Genomic DNA, 19,091 nt, shown 5'->3' with positions numbered 1-19,091 from the left:
CATCTCCTTTTATCACTTACTTCCTCCTTTTACTTTCTTGTTCATTCTTTTATTTTATTTTATTTTGTCTGTTTCTGGATAATTTCATTTCTTAAAAATCTATTCGTGTTCGTTTTGTTTCGTTTTTATATCTTATAAGTTCTTAAAACTATTTCGGTGTTTTCCCGGGTTCTTCTCTCTCTCTCTCCCTTTCTTGCCTTCGCCCCTTCTCTGCCTCTTTCCTACATCCCTTACCTTAATCCTCTTTCCTCGTGCCTCCTGCGGCATCTTCCCTCCTTTGTAGTTCTTTTCCTCCCTTGCTCCGTCTGTCTCTTTCATTCATGCATTCATTCATTCGCTCTCTCTCTCTCCTTCTCCTTCTCCTTCTCTCTCTCCCTCTCTCTCCGACTCTTTATTTCTACTCAGCCACTCCCCTCTCTCTCCATCTAACTCTTCCACCCCTTTTTCTCACCCATTATTCTTTCTTTTCCTTCGCACTCTCTTCCTGCCACACGGAGGAATTTGGGAATAAAGAGGAAATAAACAGAATGAGGAATTCCATAACCTGACTCAGGAATCAATAGAACGTTCCTTGCGTCTCCGAGCATGATGGGGGTGGGGGGGGAGGGAGGGGGAAGGGAGGAAAGAGGAAAGAGGGAAGAGGGAAGGGAGGGCGGGAGGGGGTTGGAGGGAGGGGAAGGGGTAAGAAGAAAGGGGGAGAGGGGGGGAGGTGAAAAGAGGATCGTTTAGTATTTTAGTGAAACGTAACTTAAGTCAACGGTGGTCTAAGTTGGATTCATCAAGTTCCTTCACCAATGGAATTTATCCCCCCTTCTCCTCCCTCTACCCTTCTCCCTCCCACTCCTCAAAAAAAAAAAAAATCTTCACGGTATTAAAAGAAAATAACTTTAAACAATTTTATACTGATGCGGTGGAGAGAGAGAAAAAAAAAACTATGTAAATTTACAAGCTCAGACCAACAATAAAGGACATCCCAGCCAATACCAGCATATTTCCCAACCCACGTAAAGCCACGTATGAGTATACACCCCATCACCACTGCACGCACGCACACACACACACACACACGCAATGCACGCACCACCTTAACACCACACCAAAGCACACCATATAACAGCAAATATACCCTAACTCTACACACACACACACACACACACACACACACACACACACACACACACACACACCACGACACACCATAACATACCACAATACAGCGAGTCTTGACACCACTCACACACACACGCTATAACATTAAACCACACACGCTAACACCACACCACACACACCATAACACTATACCAGCACCACAGCACACCATCGCAGATCCGAGAAGAAACACACATTTTTTCCCGCTCCCTCGACGAGACTGAGCTACCCAATCCTCCGGTGAGGATAGAGAGGGGAGGATAGGGAGGGAAAAGACGTGGAGAAGAGGAATAGAGGGGAGGCGGAGGAGGAGGGGAAAGGCGGGGGGGGGGGGGAAGGGGGGGGGGGGGGAAAGGGGGATAAGAGAGAGGGGAGTAGGCAAGGGTACCGAAGGAGGTTGCTTGGTTTAGAGGGGTGGGTACGGGGGAGGAGGAGGAGGAGGAGGAGGAGGGAGCGGAACAAGGTAGCTGGGAGAGAGAGGAGAGCGAGGGGAGGACGCCGGGCAGTAGGGAGGAGGAGGGGGCAGGGGGGGTAGGGAGGCAGTGACGGCGGGTCTGAGGGAGTGAGGGTTGAGGGCAAGAAAGGCACGCAAGAATGAAGCAAGAGGAAACTCGGGAACAGTAAGTGAAGGAAGGGTACAAGGTGGCGGGGAAGAAGGGGGGGGGGGAATGGAAGGCGAAGAGAGGGGAAGAGAAGGGCGAAACTGAAGGGATAAGGTTGCAAAGGGTGAAACAAAGGAGGGTGAAAAGAGCATACGGAAAGGGACTTACGGCAGAAAGGTGTGTGTGTGTGTGTGTGTGTGTGTGTGTGTGTGTGTGTGTGTGTGTGTGTTGTGTGTGTGTGTGTGTGTGTGTGTGTGTGTGTGTGTGTGTGTGTGTGTGTGTGTGTGTGGAGAGAGAGAGAGAGAGAGAGAGAGAGAGAGAGAGAGAGAGAGAGAGAGAGAGAGAGAGAGAGAGAGAGAGAGAGAGAGAGAGAGAGAGAGAGAGAGAGAAGCAACATAATGGCGTTGATCGTCACTTTATTGCAATGACCGAAATTTCTATGAAATGCGGACCTCAAACTTCATAAATAACCGACAAGTTGCAAACAGTTTTATGAAAAATTGCTTTTATATTTGCAAGCTATCACTAATGAATCAATACTCCCACTTCCTTGAATAGTGAAGAACGAAAGTGCGCTTTAGCAAGTGCAAAGTGTGAATAGCTGTATTAGTAATACAATATTAGTAGTAATAACAGTAGTAGTAACAGTTATTATTGTTGTTATAATTATCACCAATATCACCGGCATCTTCATACTAATAGTAGTAGCAATACTGGTAAAGCACATTTCAATAAAGAAATAGCAATACTGGTAGAGCACATTTCAATAAAGAAATAATATGAGACCGTAAAGGAGGAGGAGGAGGAGGAGGAGGAGGAGGAGGAGGAGGAGGAGGAGGAGGAGGAGGAGCTGTAGAGTGGTAGCAGCGGTAGCAACAGTAATAATAACAATTAGTTATTAGCGAGCGGCATCAGCATTACTTCAAAAAAAAAAATCAATATTCAAATGTATGAAGAGCAAGCACAAACAAAAAAACAACAGCAACACAAGCCGTAAATACCAAATAATAACAAGAAACCGCACGAAAATCTCCAAGGAACAAACCAGAGTATACGACAATCGAAGAAAATAACACGTGGAAATTAGAGACGATAGCAAAGTCTGAACAAAGAGAATGAAGAGGAAACTTTACGAGGGGAAGACGAGGGCGAAGAGGGGAGAGGGGGAGAGAAGGGAGACAGGGGAAGATAGGAGAGGGGGAGACTGGGGAAGAGGGGAGAGACAAGTCGCGGGAGAGGGAGAGGGTGAGGGGAGAGAGTGAGGGGATAGGCGGCGGGGTAGTCGAGTTGAGCGTGGGAGGAGGGGAAGGACGCGTGGTACCCTGGGTGAGGGAAGGAGGGAGAGGGGGAGAAAGGGGAGGAAAGGAGGAGAAGGGGAAGTAAAGAGAGAGAAGTGACGGGGCCGTAAGTCAAAGAGAGAATGAGGGAAAGGAGAGACAAGAAGGGGAAAAGAAGTAGGGGGAGATAGCGTTGGTCGAGGGAGATTAGTGAATGAGAAATAGGAAGTGACAGAAGAGAAGAGAGAAAGAGAGGGCGGTGTAGAAAAAGAAGGAGGGGAAGAGGGGGAGTGAGAAAGAAAAAGTGAGACCAATAAATAAATAAATGAATAAAGAGAGAGAGAGAAGAGAGACGGACAGACAGACAGAGACAAGTAGAAAGATAAACAAAGGAAGACTGCGAAAGGCGGAAAAACGAACAGGAAAAGAAAACGAAATGAATGGAAGAGGGGAGGAGAGGAGACAGATAGCCCCAAACGGAAGTTATGAAAGTTACAGTAGCGACGAACACTGAAACATGCAGAGCGTTTAGAGAGGGGAAACGAGAGGGGAGGAGGGGAGGGGAATAAGGTGGGGGGGAGAGGAGGAGGAGGAGGAGGAGGAGGAGGAGGAGGAGGAGGAGGAGGAGGAGGAGGAGGGAGGGGTTGAAGAGGAGAAGGATGGGAGGATGAGGTAGAGGGTGAAGAGGAGGAGGGGGAGGGGGATGGGGGATGGGGATGGCAAGGTGGATGAAGATGGGATAGAAGGGTGCAGAAGAGGAGTAGGAGGAGGAAGAGGAGGGGGTGGGAAGAGGAAGGGAGGAAGGAGTTTTAATAGGTGTAGGAAGGAAGGAGGAGAGGAAGAAAGGAAGGAAGGAAGGAAGGAAGGAAGGAGGGACTTAGAGGGATGCCGAGGAAGAGGAGAAGGGTGAGGAGGGTGAGGTGACGGGGCGGCGAGGAAGGGGTTAGAGGGGGCGGCGAGGGTGTCTAATTATACTTCCGGTCTGTGGTGTCATCGTGACAAAAGGGAAGCGTCTGGAATTTTCGCGAGCGCAGACGAGGAGACGCCGGAAGGGTTCCGTTAGCGGCTAAGAATACACGGGACGGTAGGTGGCTCCGCCTCGCTCTTTATCAGCTGTCATTAGGCTGGCTCCCTAGGCCGCTCGGGCTCCGAATACGCATGCACTCACGCACGCACGCACTCACCTACACACGCACACTCACTCACTCACTCACACGCATAAATGTCTCTTTCCCATATTTGCAGTTTTTGTTTTACATATATGTGTACCTTATTGTACTGTAAACCATCATGAGATGTGCTTCCTGCAATGTAAACACACATGGAAGTCAATATATAAACAAGTTTTTTTCAGGATATAAACAAAATAACATTGAAAGCATTTCTTATAACGTTTTGTCATGCCACACACAAAGAACTAAACATCGGGCCACTGCGTTATACATATGTCCTTTTAAAAGCTTCTTGAATTACAAAAATGTAAATAAGGAGCGGCAAAAAGATGTTATTTACCAATTTACTACAAGAGACACACGACAGCTTATACCCGCGAGAAAGAACGTAACAACCCCCAAAGAGGAATGACTTTAATAACTCGTGAACCTTCATAACAATCGTGGCGAGAACAAACGCACTGCACACACCGACAGGAAAGATAAATTAATTACATATTTGTACTCCACCTCCCTCTTTATCCCTCTTTCTCCTCTCTCCCTTTCCTCTTCTTCTCTCAACCCTTCCCTTCAACCTCTTCTGCTTTCTTCTACCTCTTCCACTTTCCACTCTCTCCTACGAGAGAGTCAGCTCCACCCTCCATCTTCTCTTTCATTTTGCTTTTTTTTGTCTCCACTTGCAAATTCCACCTTCCTCCTTCCTTCCACCTTTGTTCCAACCCCTCTCTATCCACCTCCTCCACCCTCCCTTCCACCTATCCCCTCCTCCCCATCTTCCCTTCCTCTAACTCTCCTCCTCCAACCTCCCCCTTCACTCTTCCCCCTCCTTCTTCCCCGCCTCCATGCTCCTTCCAGCGCCCCCGCAGGCCGGTCCACACGACCCAGCGGCTCCCGCACCACCACCCAACACCACAATTACCTTCTGATAACATCAAACACTCCTACTTGATCAACTTCCGCCGGGGGGAGAGGGGGAGAGGGAAGGAGGAGCGGGGTGGGAGGAGGGTGGGTGCAGAGGGGGAAGGGGGAGGGAGGAGGACAGGAGCGGGAGAAGGATAGAGGGGGGAAAAGGAAGGAGAAGAGTTGAGAGAGAGGAAGACAGGAGGAGGAGGAGGAGGAGGAGGAGGAGGAGGAGGAGGAGGAGGAGGAATAGGAGGAGGAGGAGGAGGAGGAGGGGGAGACGTGGGAAGGAAGCATCGTGGTAGATGGTGGGAAGAAAGCGAAGACAGTAGTTAGGGACAGGAAGAAGAGAAGGAAGTGGAAGAGGATGAGGATGAACAGGAAAAAAGGAAAATGATAGAGGAAGACGAGGAGGAGGGGAACAGGAGAGAAAAAAAAGAAAACGAAAAAGAATAAAGGAAGAATATTTATGTAATAATAATAATAATAATAATTATAATGTAACAAACATTATTATAATACAACGACGCCTAAGATAAACACAACAAAAGGATGGAAACACGTAAGAATAGAAAACAATAAAAAATGCTTAAGTCCATCTCCAATTACACTTTTACTTTCTTATTTTGTTTCTGGAAAACATCTGCAGTCTGATATAAACGCTCTCAGCCATGGAATAATAAAGGACCTTCTTGTCACACAGTAATAAGTTCTTAACCTGTTACACAGTGATTCGAATCGCTTTTTCAAATACACCCTTGACCACTAAAGGGCTTGAATCCCTCTTAAAAGGATAAAAACTCAAATGAACACTTTATTTCTAGGGTTATCGATGCTGTAACGAAAGGTGGGGCGTCGGTTGAAGCAGAAAGTTGCATAGGGAGAAACAAAGGAAGACGTAAAGGTGCTTAGGACAGAAAGGTGTGTGTGTGTGTGTGTGTGTGTGTGTGTGTGTGTGTGTGTGTGTGTGTGTGTGTGTGTGTGTGTGTGTGTGTGTGTGTGTGTGTGTGTGTGTGTGTGTGTGTGTGTGTGTGTGTGTGTGTGTGTGTGTGTGAATCGTAGTGTGTGTGTTGCATAAGTCGCACCACCGTTCTCGTTACTGTTCCTCTCGCCCAAACCACGTGCAGCATCTAAGTTCCCAGCCCTGGGGGTCACACAACATCCGTAGCGGACTCGACCACTGGAAAACACCTTTCATCCCCCCCCCTCTCCCCGTGTCCCATGCCTCCCCCCCCCCCACTCTCCTCCGTGCCCCTCTCATTGGGCAGACGCTTCGCTCCCGCCTCCCCCCCCCCCCCGCCCTCCAACCCCTCACTTTCCTCACGCGAACCCTTTTCTAACCACATGGAGGAGCCCACACGCCTCCCCATGAATAAAGAAAAATGTATGTATAGAATGTCTTTCCCCCTAACCTGTACTTTTCACGCCTTCTCCCATTCTATTTTTTTATCTCTCTCTATCTTTCCTTTTTCCTTCTTCACCTTTTATTATTAGGGAAGAAGGCGGGAAGAGGAGAGGGGGGAAGAAGTCAAGATAATTTCTTCTTTTTTTTTTTTTTTGGTTTCCTTTCTCTTCCTCTTTCGAATTTGGTCGCTGCGTTAAAGAGTGTTGCCTTTACGCTCGCCTCGTGTGTAGGTAATAGTCTTTGTTTGGGTGTTGCGCGTGTAGTGTTGCTGGCGGTAGTTGACTCTTTTATCTCTGCTCTAAGTAGCGTTAACATTTCCTTTCGCTGGTGAACGCTCGCTCGCTCTCTCTCTCTCTCTCTCTCTCCTCATCTCTTCAACTGTCTCTTTTTGTCTCTTTCCCTCCCACTGTCTCTCTCTCTCTCTCTCTCTCTCTCTCTCTCTCTCTCTTCCTCTTTCCCTCTCTCTCTCTCTCTCTCTCTCTCTCTCTCTCTTCTCTCTCTCTCTCTCTCTCTCCTCCCTCGCCCTCTCTCACTTTCTCTCTCTTCCGCTCTCTCTCTCTCTCTCTTCCGCTCCCCCCTCTCTCTCTCGTTATCTATGTGTCTCTGTCTATTTGTCGGTTTATGTTTCTCATTAGCTCTCCCTCTCTCTTTCTTTTTCTCTGTATCTATTGGAACTCTGTCTCTGTCTCTCTCTCTTTTCTTTGCTCGGTATCTATTGTGTCTCTTTTCAGTTGCTAATCAACACGCTCAACTGCAACATCCGGGTCTAACGTCTACCTTTCTCCTCTTTACTTCGAAAAGGAAATTAGGAGACACAAAACACGAAGGAGACAAGAATGCATTAAATCATTCTTGTGTAAATATTGGCACAATACTTCGCCTCTTGTTGTTGTGTTTGTGCGTTTAAACGTGGTTTGCTTTTACATTGAGAATTCGTGTTAATATTCTTTTCAAAATCGTCGGTTTATTTCGAGATAAGGTTAGTGACACGAATGGTGTATGTGTATGGCCTAATCGTTTTTCTCTTAATTAAGTAAATGATTGCCAACCGGAAAAAGGACCCGTTGAAACAACACAAGCATCACCTCAAAACATACTTAACGAGACAATGACCCCTCCCCTCTCTCTCCCCTACTCCCCATACCCCCTCTTCTCTACTCCGACCTCTCCCTACCCCCCCCTAATCCGTCTCTTCTCCTCCCCCTCCCTCCTTCCCCTCCCTTTCCCCCTCTCCCACCCCTCCCTCTTTCCTCCTGCCTGCCTGCCTCCGTCCCCCCTTCTCCCCTCTCCCTCTCCCCCTCCCCTTCTCCCCCCACCCCGCCGTCTCCAATTCTCCCCCTCCATACCCCCTCCCCTGCCTGCCTGCCTGCCCGCGACTCCACCTACTTAAACTCTGCCCCAAATTATTCACACTCAAAACATCCGCCCACCATCACTCCAGGAAGTCCCCACCTCACCCCCACTCCCCTCCCCAGGAAGTCCTACCCCCTTGCCCTCTCCCCTTCTTAAGAAGTCCCTCCTTGCCTCACCCCTCACCCCTCGCCCCTCCTCCTCCTCCTTCTTCTTTTTCTTTTTCTTCTTCTTCTTCTCCTCCTCCTCCTCTTCCTCCTCCTCCTCCTCTTCTCCTCCTCCTCTTCCTCCCAAGAAAGAGATCTACATACCCCCCCCCCCCCAAGAAGACTCCTTTACACCCTCTTTACCCCCCCCCCCCGTCTCTCAGTCCCCGACACAGTTCCAACCCCTTTCTCTTAACCTTTCCTGACCTGTGTAGGCCTACGCCCCTCCAAACGGGAGTCTGTAGCACCTACGGCTGTGCTGAGAGACACTGGTTCTGCAGTGGAATTTCAACTATATTTTACGGTAAATCAAATACTACCTCCCTACTTTTAATAGTACAATCTTTGCTACCGACTGCTAAGAATGACAAATATGACAGTCATCACAACGAAATTTATGATACCTATTAACGAAAATAACCGAGAAATACTCTAAATAAACCCAAATACATTAAGCCCCCGCCTAACAACCAAACCAAACAGCCGCATAATTGAGAAATGTCACTAAAGGGAAGCTAATAACTGTGGTGAGGTCAGGTCAAAGGTCAGAGGTTCCTCTCTTAAGTGGTGGTGTGACCAAGTCTCACGACATTTAATTAATACGGGGCGTAACAACCATTTAATACTCATCCTAAGCACTAACGAAAATATCATGCTACCCGCTCTGTTCCTGCGACTTTCAGCACGGTCTGTTGACAATGTGTGCGTGCAACTGTTAGCGGCGCAAACACCCCCCATGCCTGTTGTCAATGTTGCCAGGATAAACACAACCTCTGCCGTTACTGTAGATGTTCTGGCAGCATTTTCAGCATGTCACGCATACAATTAATGAGTTAGTGATGGAGCTACATCAGCTGCTCCTACCACTGGTAATTCTGCTAGTACAACTACTATTACAACTCTTCTATGGGAATAAAACTCGTATATATTAATATTCCTGCTAAATTCACATTTACTATTATTTCTATTGTACTACTCATACAAGCAACAGAAACAACAACTACTACAACACCCACAATAGCAGTTACAACCATACAAGTACACATTTTTTCTACTATCACTTTCCGAACACTAAGAACCCAAGGTTTGAATAAGAACTGATCTATTTATAGAATCGCTTTACTCAACAGACTCTCAGAATCATTGAACACGAAATCACTATCGAACTTACGAATCCATACATCTTACTCTTAAGAGATTTTTCCTTTTCATTCGTAAGTGAAGAGGCAATTGTCACCGTGAATAGAACTGCATCACGTAACTCAAGTACGATGTCTCCTTTGTCATTCGCAATTATATGATTTTTATTTTGTAGTCTTTCTTATTATGTAGCATTATTGTTATTCACATCCCTGCTAATAAAAAGGCTTATGCTAAACAGTTACTACTACTAGTATTATGACTGCCAGATAACTTCAACAACTACTATTGTTGATACTACCCATGCTATTACTACAGATTTTGCAACAGCTACTACTACTACTACTACTATTACTACAACATTCACTACTACTACTACTACAACAACTACTACTACTCGTACTACTGCCATTATTACTTGTCTTGCAGCTAGGCCCACAACTATATTACTACTACTACTAAGACATCACATACAAAAGAAATCGACTCATATCACAATATACCATACTTTGCTAGACCTTTCCTCTTGCTAAAAGACAAAGATAATTGTTTTATGAAAATGTCACATGTTTTACCTGCAGTTCTACCACTAATACAATTACTGTCTTGCATTAAGGTACTGCCAGCATCACAAATATGTTTTATTGATATTTATATTCATTTGACTATTTAACATTTGGTTTAATTACTGTTAATAATGCAATAAATGCAATAATTGTTATTGATACTTGAACGCTTTCTCTCAAACAAAAGCAAGTAATAAATTATTTTGTTAGATTAAATGAACAAAAGTTATTCACACAGAAAAGAAATATGAGAGAGAGAGAGAGAGAGAGAGAGAGAGAGAGAGAGAGAGAGAGAGAGAGAGAGAGAGAGAGAGAGAGAGAGAGAGAGAGAGAGAGAGAGAGAGAGGTAAAACAGAATGAAAGAGAGGAAAGAGACCGAAAAGAAAAAGAAAGAAAGAGAACGAGAAATGAAACAAACCAAAATACCAAGAAGAAGAAGACGAAAAAAAAACGAATGAAAGAAAAACGACAACGAACAAGAAATCCACGAGATACGTAAAGGGGAAAACGAGCAGAGGGAGACGAGGAAGAGTAAAAAGAAGCAATTTCGTCCTTGGCCTGCATGGAGTGAAACTGGCTTCTTTTGGGCCCCTTCGACGCTCTCCAATACCTGGCTCGCTCACAACGTCATCCGAAACGTATCCGAATATGCAAATCTCGGTCTGTCGGTCTGTCTGTTATGCCTCTGCCGCTGTCTCGGTCTGTCTCGCTCTATCTCATTTTCTTTTTCTCTTATTCGCTTTCAATTTTTTTGTCTTTCTTTCTTGTTCTCTTTTCTATCTGTCTGTCTGACTGTCTGTTTGTCCGTCTGTCTCTCATCTCGGTGTTCTGCAAGGGAGATTTTGATAAAAACGAAGGTAATCTCTCCCTCCCTCCTTTCCATCTCCTCCGTCCCTCCCGCCTCCCTCACTACTCTGAATTGGAGAAACGATTCGAACCGAGAGATTTTTGGAGAAAGAAAGAAAGAAAAAGTCAATCACAACTCCCTCTCTCTTTCTCCCTCCTTGTTTTCTCTCCCTCTCTCTGGCATACTAACATACTCTACAGCGCCACATCACGCGTTTCTCAAGGCTGGATGGCCATCTCGGCGATTTCGAACACGAGGGAGAGGGAGAGCGAGAGGGAGGGAGAGAGAAAGGGAGAGCGAGAGAGAGGGAAAGAGAAGGATAGAGATAGAGACAGAGATAGATAGATAGTTGGAGAGAGAGAGAGAGAGAGAGAGAGAGAGAGAGAGAGAGAGAGAGAGAGAGAGAGAGAGAGAGAGAGAGAGAGAAGAAAACGACAAGAAAAACAAAAAGAAAGAAAGAAAAAGCAAGCAAGAAGAAAGGGCGATGAAGACGCCATCCATCCGGCCCGAGACTGATCGTGGCCCGGCTCATCCAATCATCCAACCCTTGGCCATTTGCCCTTAAGCTTCTCACGCCGAGAGACCAATTCAACTGCGGGTCGATCATTATTGAGTGACCCAATTCAACCTCCACTCTGAGCAGCTAAAGTTACTAATTTAGCCTCCTATGTTCGCCCCCCCCCCCGCCACAGCCTCTTTCCTTCCCCTCTATCACAACCTGACCTCTCCCCATTACACACTAGAGTCCCCTCACCCCTCCCCTCCGTCCTCTCCAACCAGACCTCTCCTCTCTCTACATCTGGTACGGGAACCCTCTCTCTCTTTCCCCTTTTCTTCCCATGCTCCACCCCCTTTCCCCTCTTCTTTCTTCTCATATCCCTCTTCTTCATTTCTTTCCTCCCTTTCTCCTCTCCCCACCCCACACCTGACCCCAGCGAGCGTCGTGACCCTCCGGGAATCGGGACCGTGACATGAATCGAGTACAGCGAAACTTTCGAATTCTTGCGCGGGACTGTCTCCTTGGCTGTATGGCGGCGGGGCCAGAGACGGGGCGAGGGGGACGGGGAGGGGAGAAGGAGAGACGGGGCGGGGGGACGGGGAGGGGAGAAGGAGAGACGGGGGCGATGGGAAAAGGGAGGTCCCTCGGAGACGGGGGAGAGGGAGAGGGGAAGGAGCCAGGGTGACGGGAGCAAGGGGGAGGAGGAGGAGGAGGAGGAGGAGGAGGAGGAGGAGGGAAGAGGATGGGAGACGGGGGAGAGGGAGCAGCTTGGGAGACAGGAGGCCGGGGAGAGGCGAAAGGAGAGGGGGAGGGAGACGGGACGACGGCGAAGTGAGGAGGGGGAGTAGGGTTGGGGGGGAGAGAAAGAAGACGCGGGGGTGGAGATCTAGGAGGAGATGTAAAAGGAGAGACGGGAGATGGGATGAGGATGAGGAGGATACGGGGGAATGACACGGAGTGAGGGAGACGGTGGGGTTGGAGGGATAGGATGATGGGGTTACAGAGAGAGAGGGTGAGGGATACGGGGAAGGGAGATCGAGAGGGAGACTGGGGAAGGAGGAGGGTTAGGGCGAGGGGGTGCGGGGGAGGGAGACGCGGGAAGGAGTGTGGTGGGAGGAGGAACTCGGGTGAAGAGTGGGTGGTGTGCGTGGAAGGAGGGAGGAGGAGGGGAGGGAGGAGGAGGAGTAAAAGGATCGGGAGGGGGAGAGATACGAGGAGGAGGAGGAGGAGGAGGAGGAGGAGGAGGAGGAGGAGGAGGAGGAGGAGGAGGAGGAGGTGTGTGAAGGTGACGCGCGGAGGTGAAGGGGTGACTCGTCTGAGAATGTGTGTATTTGTGTGCACTTGTGACTGTGCCGTCGAGTTTTCTATTCTTTAATTAATCAATGATTCTTAATGATAATCACGAGGTATATTAGCAAACAAATTCATGGTAGTTTCACGGTAAGAGTCCCAAGGTTTACGATGACACTCAGATCCGCGGTGGGGGCGTGACCTGACCTACGACCTGGCGCTATGTTTACCCAAAGGAAACACTATAGAGTGACAGTTCAGCGTGACCTTACTGCTCCGAGACTTGAGAAGCTCCAGTGCTTGACCGCCTGACCGTTCACCTCTTCCTCGGACCGCTGCCATGTCCACGGATCAGGCTGGTCATCTCACGTGCCAACGAACACATAGACACAAACAAACACGCATACACACTCACAAAAGCACACATGTGCACTGATACATGAAAGGACACACAAGCATGCTTGCCAGTACTCCCACATCTGTATCTCTCTTCATATGACTTGAAACAAAGAATGGAACGAATAATGATAAAGAAGGAGATGCTATGACCTCGACCCCCTCATTCCGCCCTCGCCGTATGACCCGCTTCCCCACAAAAGGCTCCTCCACGGCCTGGCGACCCTCTGCTGTTCTGCACAAAATCTCTTACAAAGTGGCGAGGCTAATCCAGCCACTAAGAGTATTATAACCTACGTAACCTTAAGTTCATAGACAGTAGGGTTAAATGAGGCTTAACATTGTTTTCCCTCCCTGCATAAAGTCTCCTCATATTATGCAGTCTCCCTGTACCATACCGGTCCCTTCCCCCCGGCCCGACAAACAATGCATTCCTCCAGCACCCAACCCCCTCTTTCCTATACCATTCTGACCTCTTTGGCGTGCCCCTTCCAAGCCAAGAAGCCTCAACTCCTTCATACAGTCCCCTCCCTTCTCTACCTCCCCTAACCCCTTTAACCTCCAACCCTACCCTCCAGCCACCCTCCCTTCACCCTTAGAGAAAGAGAGCTAGGTCACTTCCCACGATTTTCCTACCAACGCGTCTGCCACTAGACGGTGGTCGGTTACACTACTGATCTGCACCTCTAACCTGCCTTCGCTCCCGCCTCGAGTTGCCAGCGATGGCTTTTCCGGGGCCCTTGGAGATCGCCGCCGCTCCTAAAATGTGTAGGTTTGGAGGGGCGCGTTGTCATTCCGGCTGTCAGTGTGTAGTGATATACACCCGCTGCTCAACGCTGATGATGGATGCCACGAGCCAGCGCCACCGAGGTCGTGGTGGGGTTGAAAGGTAAATAGGCAAATGGAAGGTAATATGTAAATTAGGTTTATTGACCTGTGCTATGGATCGGAGGAGGAGGGGGGGGGGGGGTTCACGGAGGAGACATTCTCTTATTCTTTTCTTCTTCATACTTTTACGTGATCACTTCTCGAAGGGAATGAATCACGAGAAGCTCTTTGCCTGCAACGTCTAAGGCTAAACGTCCTCCATCAACTCGTTTTACATCAACCAGCTATCGATCAAATCTACCTAGAAATCATGATAATAGAATAATTTATGACGGTGGAGAGCACGCACGCTAAGCACCTCCTTTGCGCTCCACTCTTGGGATAGACAACGTGGTAAAGGAGGGAGGGAGGATGGCGGAGAGAAAGGAAGTGGGAGAGGAAAGGAAAGGGGGGATGGAGGGACAGAGGGAGGAGGAGAGGAAGTGGGGGAGGGAGGGAATGAGGGAAGGGGAGAGGGAGGGAAGCGAGGGAGAGAGGGAGGTCACTATCTGATATCCCTGATAACAGTTACTTGACCGTAATTCATGACTACCCCCACTCTCTTCTCCACTCCACTCCTCTCTCCCTTTCTCTCTCTCTCTCTCTCTCTCTCTCTCTCTCTCTCTCTCTCTCTCTCTCTCTCTCTCTCTCTCTCTCTCTCTCTCTCTCTCTCTCTCTCTCCCCTTTCTCTTTCTCATGGTTTGTTCCAACTCAAACGTTCGAAACGGTTTCTGGAGACATACGATAGGTTTTATTTCGTCGTGGGAAAAGTTCGGGGGGAATTTGCCACAATTAATTTGCAGGTGTCGTGTTTCAAGGTCTAGGGATAATTGGCCGAGCGACTTAAGGCTTGTCTGGGAATGCGACAGTCTCTATTGATGTAACAAGGGAGAGAAATGAAGAGAAACGATGAAAAGATGGTCTGCACATATATATAAGTGTGGGAATGTTTGTTTTGTGTGTGTGTGTGTGTGTGTGTGTGTGTGTGTGTGTGTGTGTGTGTGTGTGTGTGTGTGTGTGTGTGTGTGTGTGTGTGTGTGTGTGTGTGTACACACTCACACTGGTATACACTGAGTGAAACATCCTTCTCCGACAATAGGCCTAAGGGTACGAAGCGTTGGAATGCACGTGAGCCAGGAGGATTTTTGTGACCTCTCGCTTGGCCCTAACAAGACTCCTACCTCCTCCTCCTCTTCACCTACCCCACCTCCTCCTCTTATCCCACCCCTCCTCCCCTTCTCCTTACCCCTCCTCCCCCCGGCCAACCTCCTCACTCTATCCTCGCCCGCCCTATGAGCCTTTAAATGCCCCTACCGCGGGCCCGCACACAAAGCACTAACTCACAACTCGACCGCAAAAACATTCCGTTTGATTTTGAGGAATCTTTCATGCTATGATAAACACCCCAAGCTCTATCGTGCCCTCTCTCGCCAATTTCATTTCTTCCAAGACGCATTTAATATAATACACAAAAAAGATATTTAAACGAAATCATCTCAACCGCTAAAGTAAACTCAAGTCCAAAGTATATTTAAGAGGAGATATAAATTAAACAATTACTTGTCCCGAGCCGTCATGGCTCCTCGGTTCCAGTTGCGGAAAACATATCGTACCCTCTTGGCTTTCACGATCGCATTGTATTGCCAACATAAGCGGGGCGTTTCCGAGCGTAACGCTGATTGTTCTTTTGTATCGTCGCGCGTTTTCGATCATTTTGGTAAATTTGTCGTTGGTTTGGTAACACTGGTGCTTAGCCGCTGCCGACGCGTGATATTATTTATGAAGCTACAGAAGCTATCAATATGGGTACAAAGGATTTTTTTTCGACTTTTCTCTTATAAGTATATATTACTATAGTAGCTGTGTCCATTGGGTTTTGTTCGTATCTGCGTGTACTTTTCACGTAGAGAAGGGAAAAAATCAGATATTGCAGAGCTGAACATCGAACTGAAATAAAGCCTAACGACAGTAAATAATCACCGTTAAATTCGTGTATAACCCTCCTCCCTCCTCCCCCTTCTATTGATTGTATTTCCCGATTCTTTCACTGCCGGAGGGAGGGAGGGGAAGGGTGAGAGGGTAGGAGGACAGGAGGGAAGGAAGGTAGGAGGGAGGGTGGGAGGGTAGGAAGGCAGGAGGGAGGAAAGGAGGGAGGGAAGGAGGGAGGGATCAGCTCTGGGACAACTGGTGGCACGAGGATAGCGTGGTCGGCCTCATGTTCAGTTAGTCACAACCGCCACGCCATTTATGGTGAATTAACAATCCTAATTCTTGGTAACAAAGGGTTTGGACTCGCTGGTGAAGGGAGTCATTTAACTGGGAGAGAGAAATGATGACTATGGTACGTTATTATTTTTAGATAGTCATCACCGTATTGTTGAGTTTTCTTCTCTCGCCTTGTCTTAAAGGTGCACGTCGAGGGCGTCCGAAGATGCATTTGAAAAGCCTCTTGGAGCGTGTATAACTGTACTTAAAATATCATCACACAAGATCACGTGTTCAGAAAATGCTACGTCTAATACTGTACATTTAGTTACGGACGGTCATATGAGCTCTTCCGCTTCTTTCCGAGCAAAATGAAGTCTGTACCTTTCAGTGGCGTGATTTCTTCCCTCGACAATGCAAGCTACAACAAAGAAACAGCACGTTTAGAGGGTCACATTAGAGAAGGCAAAGCTGCGCTGTTTTCTCTTTAGCAATTAGCGCGAGTCAGGCAGAATCAATCTTTGCTGAAACCAATCTCACTCTATCTGAGTGTTCCGCGAACTTTTCCCACGCGCTCGTCACCAATCATTGCACGTAAGAAAGTTCCTGTAAATCTCGTTACCAGCTACTCCCATTCGTTCGACGTGAGGCTATGAGGACGTGACAATGTGCCCGATCTAAGCCGTTCGTTCCCTTGGCGAAACCGCCTTTCTCTACAGCAGCGAAGCGGTCTACATCATTTACTTAGATCACACTCGAGGAACAAAGCCGTCTTCTTTAATTTACAACACTATTACCATCTCCAGGATATACATCGCAACACAACAGTAATGTGACAACACCTGTCACGTGATTCTTTTCATTCTGCACATGCACATATTATACATCCTTAAACGATATACTGAACATTTCTATCATAAAGTTAAATTGCGCCACACACAGTAAAGCGAAACTGTGCAGGCATCACTCACTACACTATAACATCACATGGTGCGTGTACTGACCTCTCCAGCTGAAGGCTAAACATGTCCATGGCCAGCACGGGCCAGGCACTTTACGCGGCCTGCGTGCTTCACCATCAGGAGGGTGAGGTCACGCGAGGCCACAAGGTCATACACTCCTTTCGAGATCAACCTCAAGCCCGGCTCACGTCTGGTTCGAAGGGGGTTCCGTCCGTGCAGGGTTGCTTGGCCAACACGTGCTTCAGTTGACACGGGCACTGCTCACTCACTATACGTCACCGTCTACTTAATCCTCTACAATCCATATCACTTAATGCACAAAAGAGTAAGCACTTTGGTGTTTATCTATAAATCAATGTAAATATATCCTCCAGGCACACGTAAATATCTCAGTTCCCAAAGCGCTCAGATCCTGGCGTGGTCAGTGCCTCGGGGCGCTCTCCGTCAGAGGGGAAACTTGCCGTCACAGTCCCGAGGGGTCAGCTGAGGTCACCCTCGCCAGGCGCCCTCTTATCAACTGTCGGATGGAATGGTTGATTATACAACCAAACCCTGTGTTGTCAGAACACCACAAACACTCGCCTTGACATGTGGACAGAAGATCCTAATATTTCTGCACGGTTTCTTTTAGCGTAGGGTAAATCCATATGTCATTCCATAGATAAGACGGTCTCACTTTTCACCAAATATTCACAAGGTGTTGCAGTAAACACTTGCTTGACTGTAGTCACTCGTACACTTCACACTTGAGTACAGCACAATCAACTGTTGATTGTTTGTGTGCATTGGTTATCCACTACATTCAGTGATTTCACCAATGTTAATTTAATCAATTAGAAATCACGCTTCAGAACAAATAACTGATTAATCACTTCCATAATCTCTTCTTTTTTTAAGCACTGTTGATTATTGGATATATCCTCTCAGGTAACGTCTATCGTGTAAGTTAAAGTAATCCACTCCGTGTCACATGTAAACACTTGCGTTTTGTTTAGAAAACACTGTTACTAGCTTATGCTTCACTGCACAATGGAGCTCACCTCCTGTACACTTTTCAGCTAGTATTTTGTATATCCCACTGTATCAATTCTCCTGTCAGCATTGTCTACACTCAGAACAAGAGCACAGCCATCGCGAGACACCTGTAGGGCAATATCCTGACACAGGCTCTCGGGGAACACCACGACAGCACGTTGGGCTCGTGGTTCACTGAGGTAGGGGTGAGCGCGGCGGCACACCGACAGCACGTCTCCTCCCGGTCGGTCAACAGAGGTAACTGGCGGCAGCGAGCGACGTACGGTGGCTGGCTGGCTGGGTTGGCTGGTAGGTTGGTTGGCTGGCTGGCTGGCTCGCTGGCTGGCTGGCTGGACCACCTCCCGCAAGTCCCTGTGACGGTCTCTCCTTGGCCCTTCCACTCGCCAATCTATTACCCTAAGTGGTGTAATTATTTTTTTCATTCGGGCGATATCTCAATTAACATAATTTCAAGAGGATTATTGATTCGTTACATGAAAAGCTACAGACAGTAAACTGCCAGGAAGAAGAGAAAATTGATAGTGTTTGAGGTGAGCGTTTCGCGGCAAGGAACAAATGGCATCTCCGAGTGCGGGGTGCGCCGACAGTCACCGACATATGCGCCTCTTTTATAATTATTTTCACTTCCTCTACTCTTTCACTCGAGGAAACACACGTAGTCTGCTCTGATATGGCATATTTTAGCACGCTACTGCTCTTACGCTGAAGAATACCACTGTTACACACCCACAGAGGCCATAACATGAAAGCTGCGATACATTCTTGAAGAGGCTGATAAACTCTCAAGTGACGAACATCTGGCATCTCGAGCGGTCCGTTGCCACCCACCCTCACACGATGATTGGTGTTATCTTTATTAATAGGATTATTTTTGTTTTAAATATCTCGAATAATTTACCCCCCACCACCCTATCAATCACAATAAATATGGTCAATTAATGAGTTTCATTAGCGGAGGAAGAGCATGTCAGAAGTCATAGTGCCTCAACTATTGTATAAATATACTTAATCATAATCGATTGGGACCGAAATAGATGAGCAAAAAGAGTGCGGTGGGGAGTTGTAAGCGTAAAACTGCTCGCCAGGCTCCGCTCGGTCGCTCACTGCCGACTGTGACAGGGTCGGAACAACGCACCCTGGCGGGGGAGGTAAAGGGGGGGGGGGAGTTAGGATAGGTGCTGGGAGGAAGAGAGCAAGGGGGAGGGAGGCTATGATAGGTGGGA

General features: G+C 47.8%; 1 protein-coding gene across 3 annotated transcripts in view; it reads right to left on the bottom strand.

Annotated features, from left to right (window-relative positions):
• The window catches only part of LOC119582642 (zinc finger MIZ domain-containing protein 1-like), a 74,385-nt gene extending 56,268 nt beyond the window's left edge, over positions 1–18,117 (bottom strand). For all 3 annotated transcript variants that reach the window (XM_037931041.1, XM_037931042.1, XM_037931043.1), the window contains exon 1: positions 16,876–18,117. In XM_037931041.1, coding sequence (XP_037786969.1) covers positions 16,876–16,904 — 29 coding nt within the window. In that variant the 5' untranslated portion in view covers positions 16,905–18,117. The remainder of the gene's footprint in view (positions 1–16,875) is intronic.
• Between the last annotated feature and the right edge of the window lie 974 nt (positions 18,118–19,091).

The sequence above is a fragment of the Penaeus monodon genome, chromosome 16, assembly GCF_015228065.2.
Source record: "Penaeus monodon isolate SGIC_2016 chromosome 16, NSTDA_Pmon_1, whole genome shotgun sequence".
In the NCBI taxonomy this organism is placed as follows: Eukaryota; Metazoa; Arthropoda; class Malacostraca; order Decapoda; family Penaeidae; genus Penaeus; species Penaeus monodon.
Note: the sequence above shows the minus strand (reverse complement) of the source record. Positions and strands in the feature narration are given on the sequence as shown.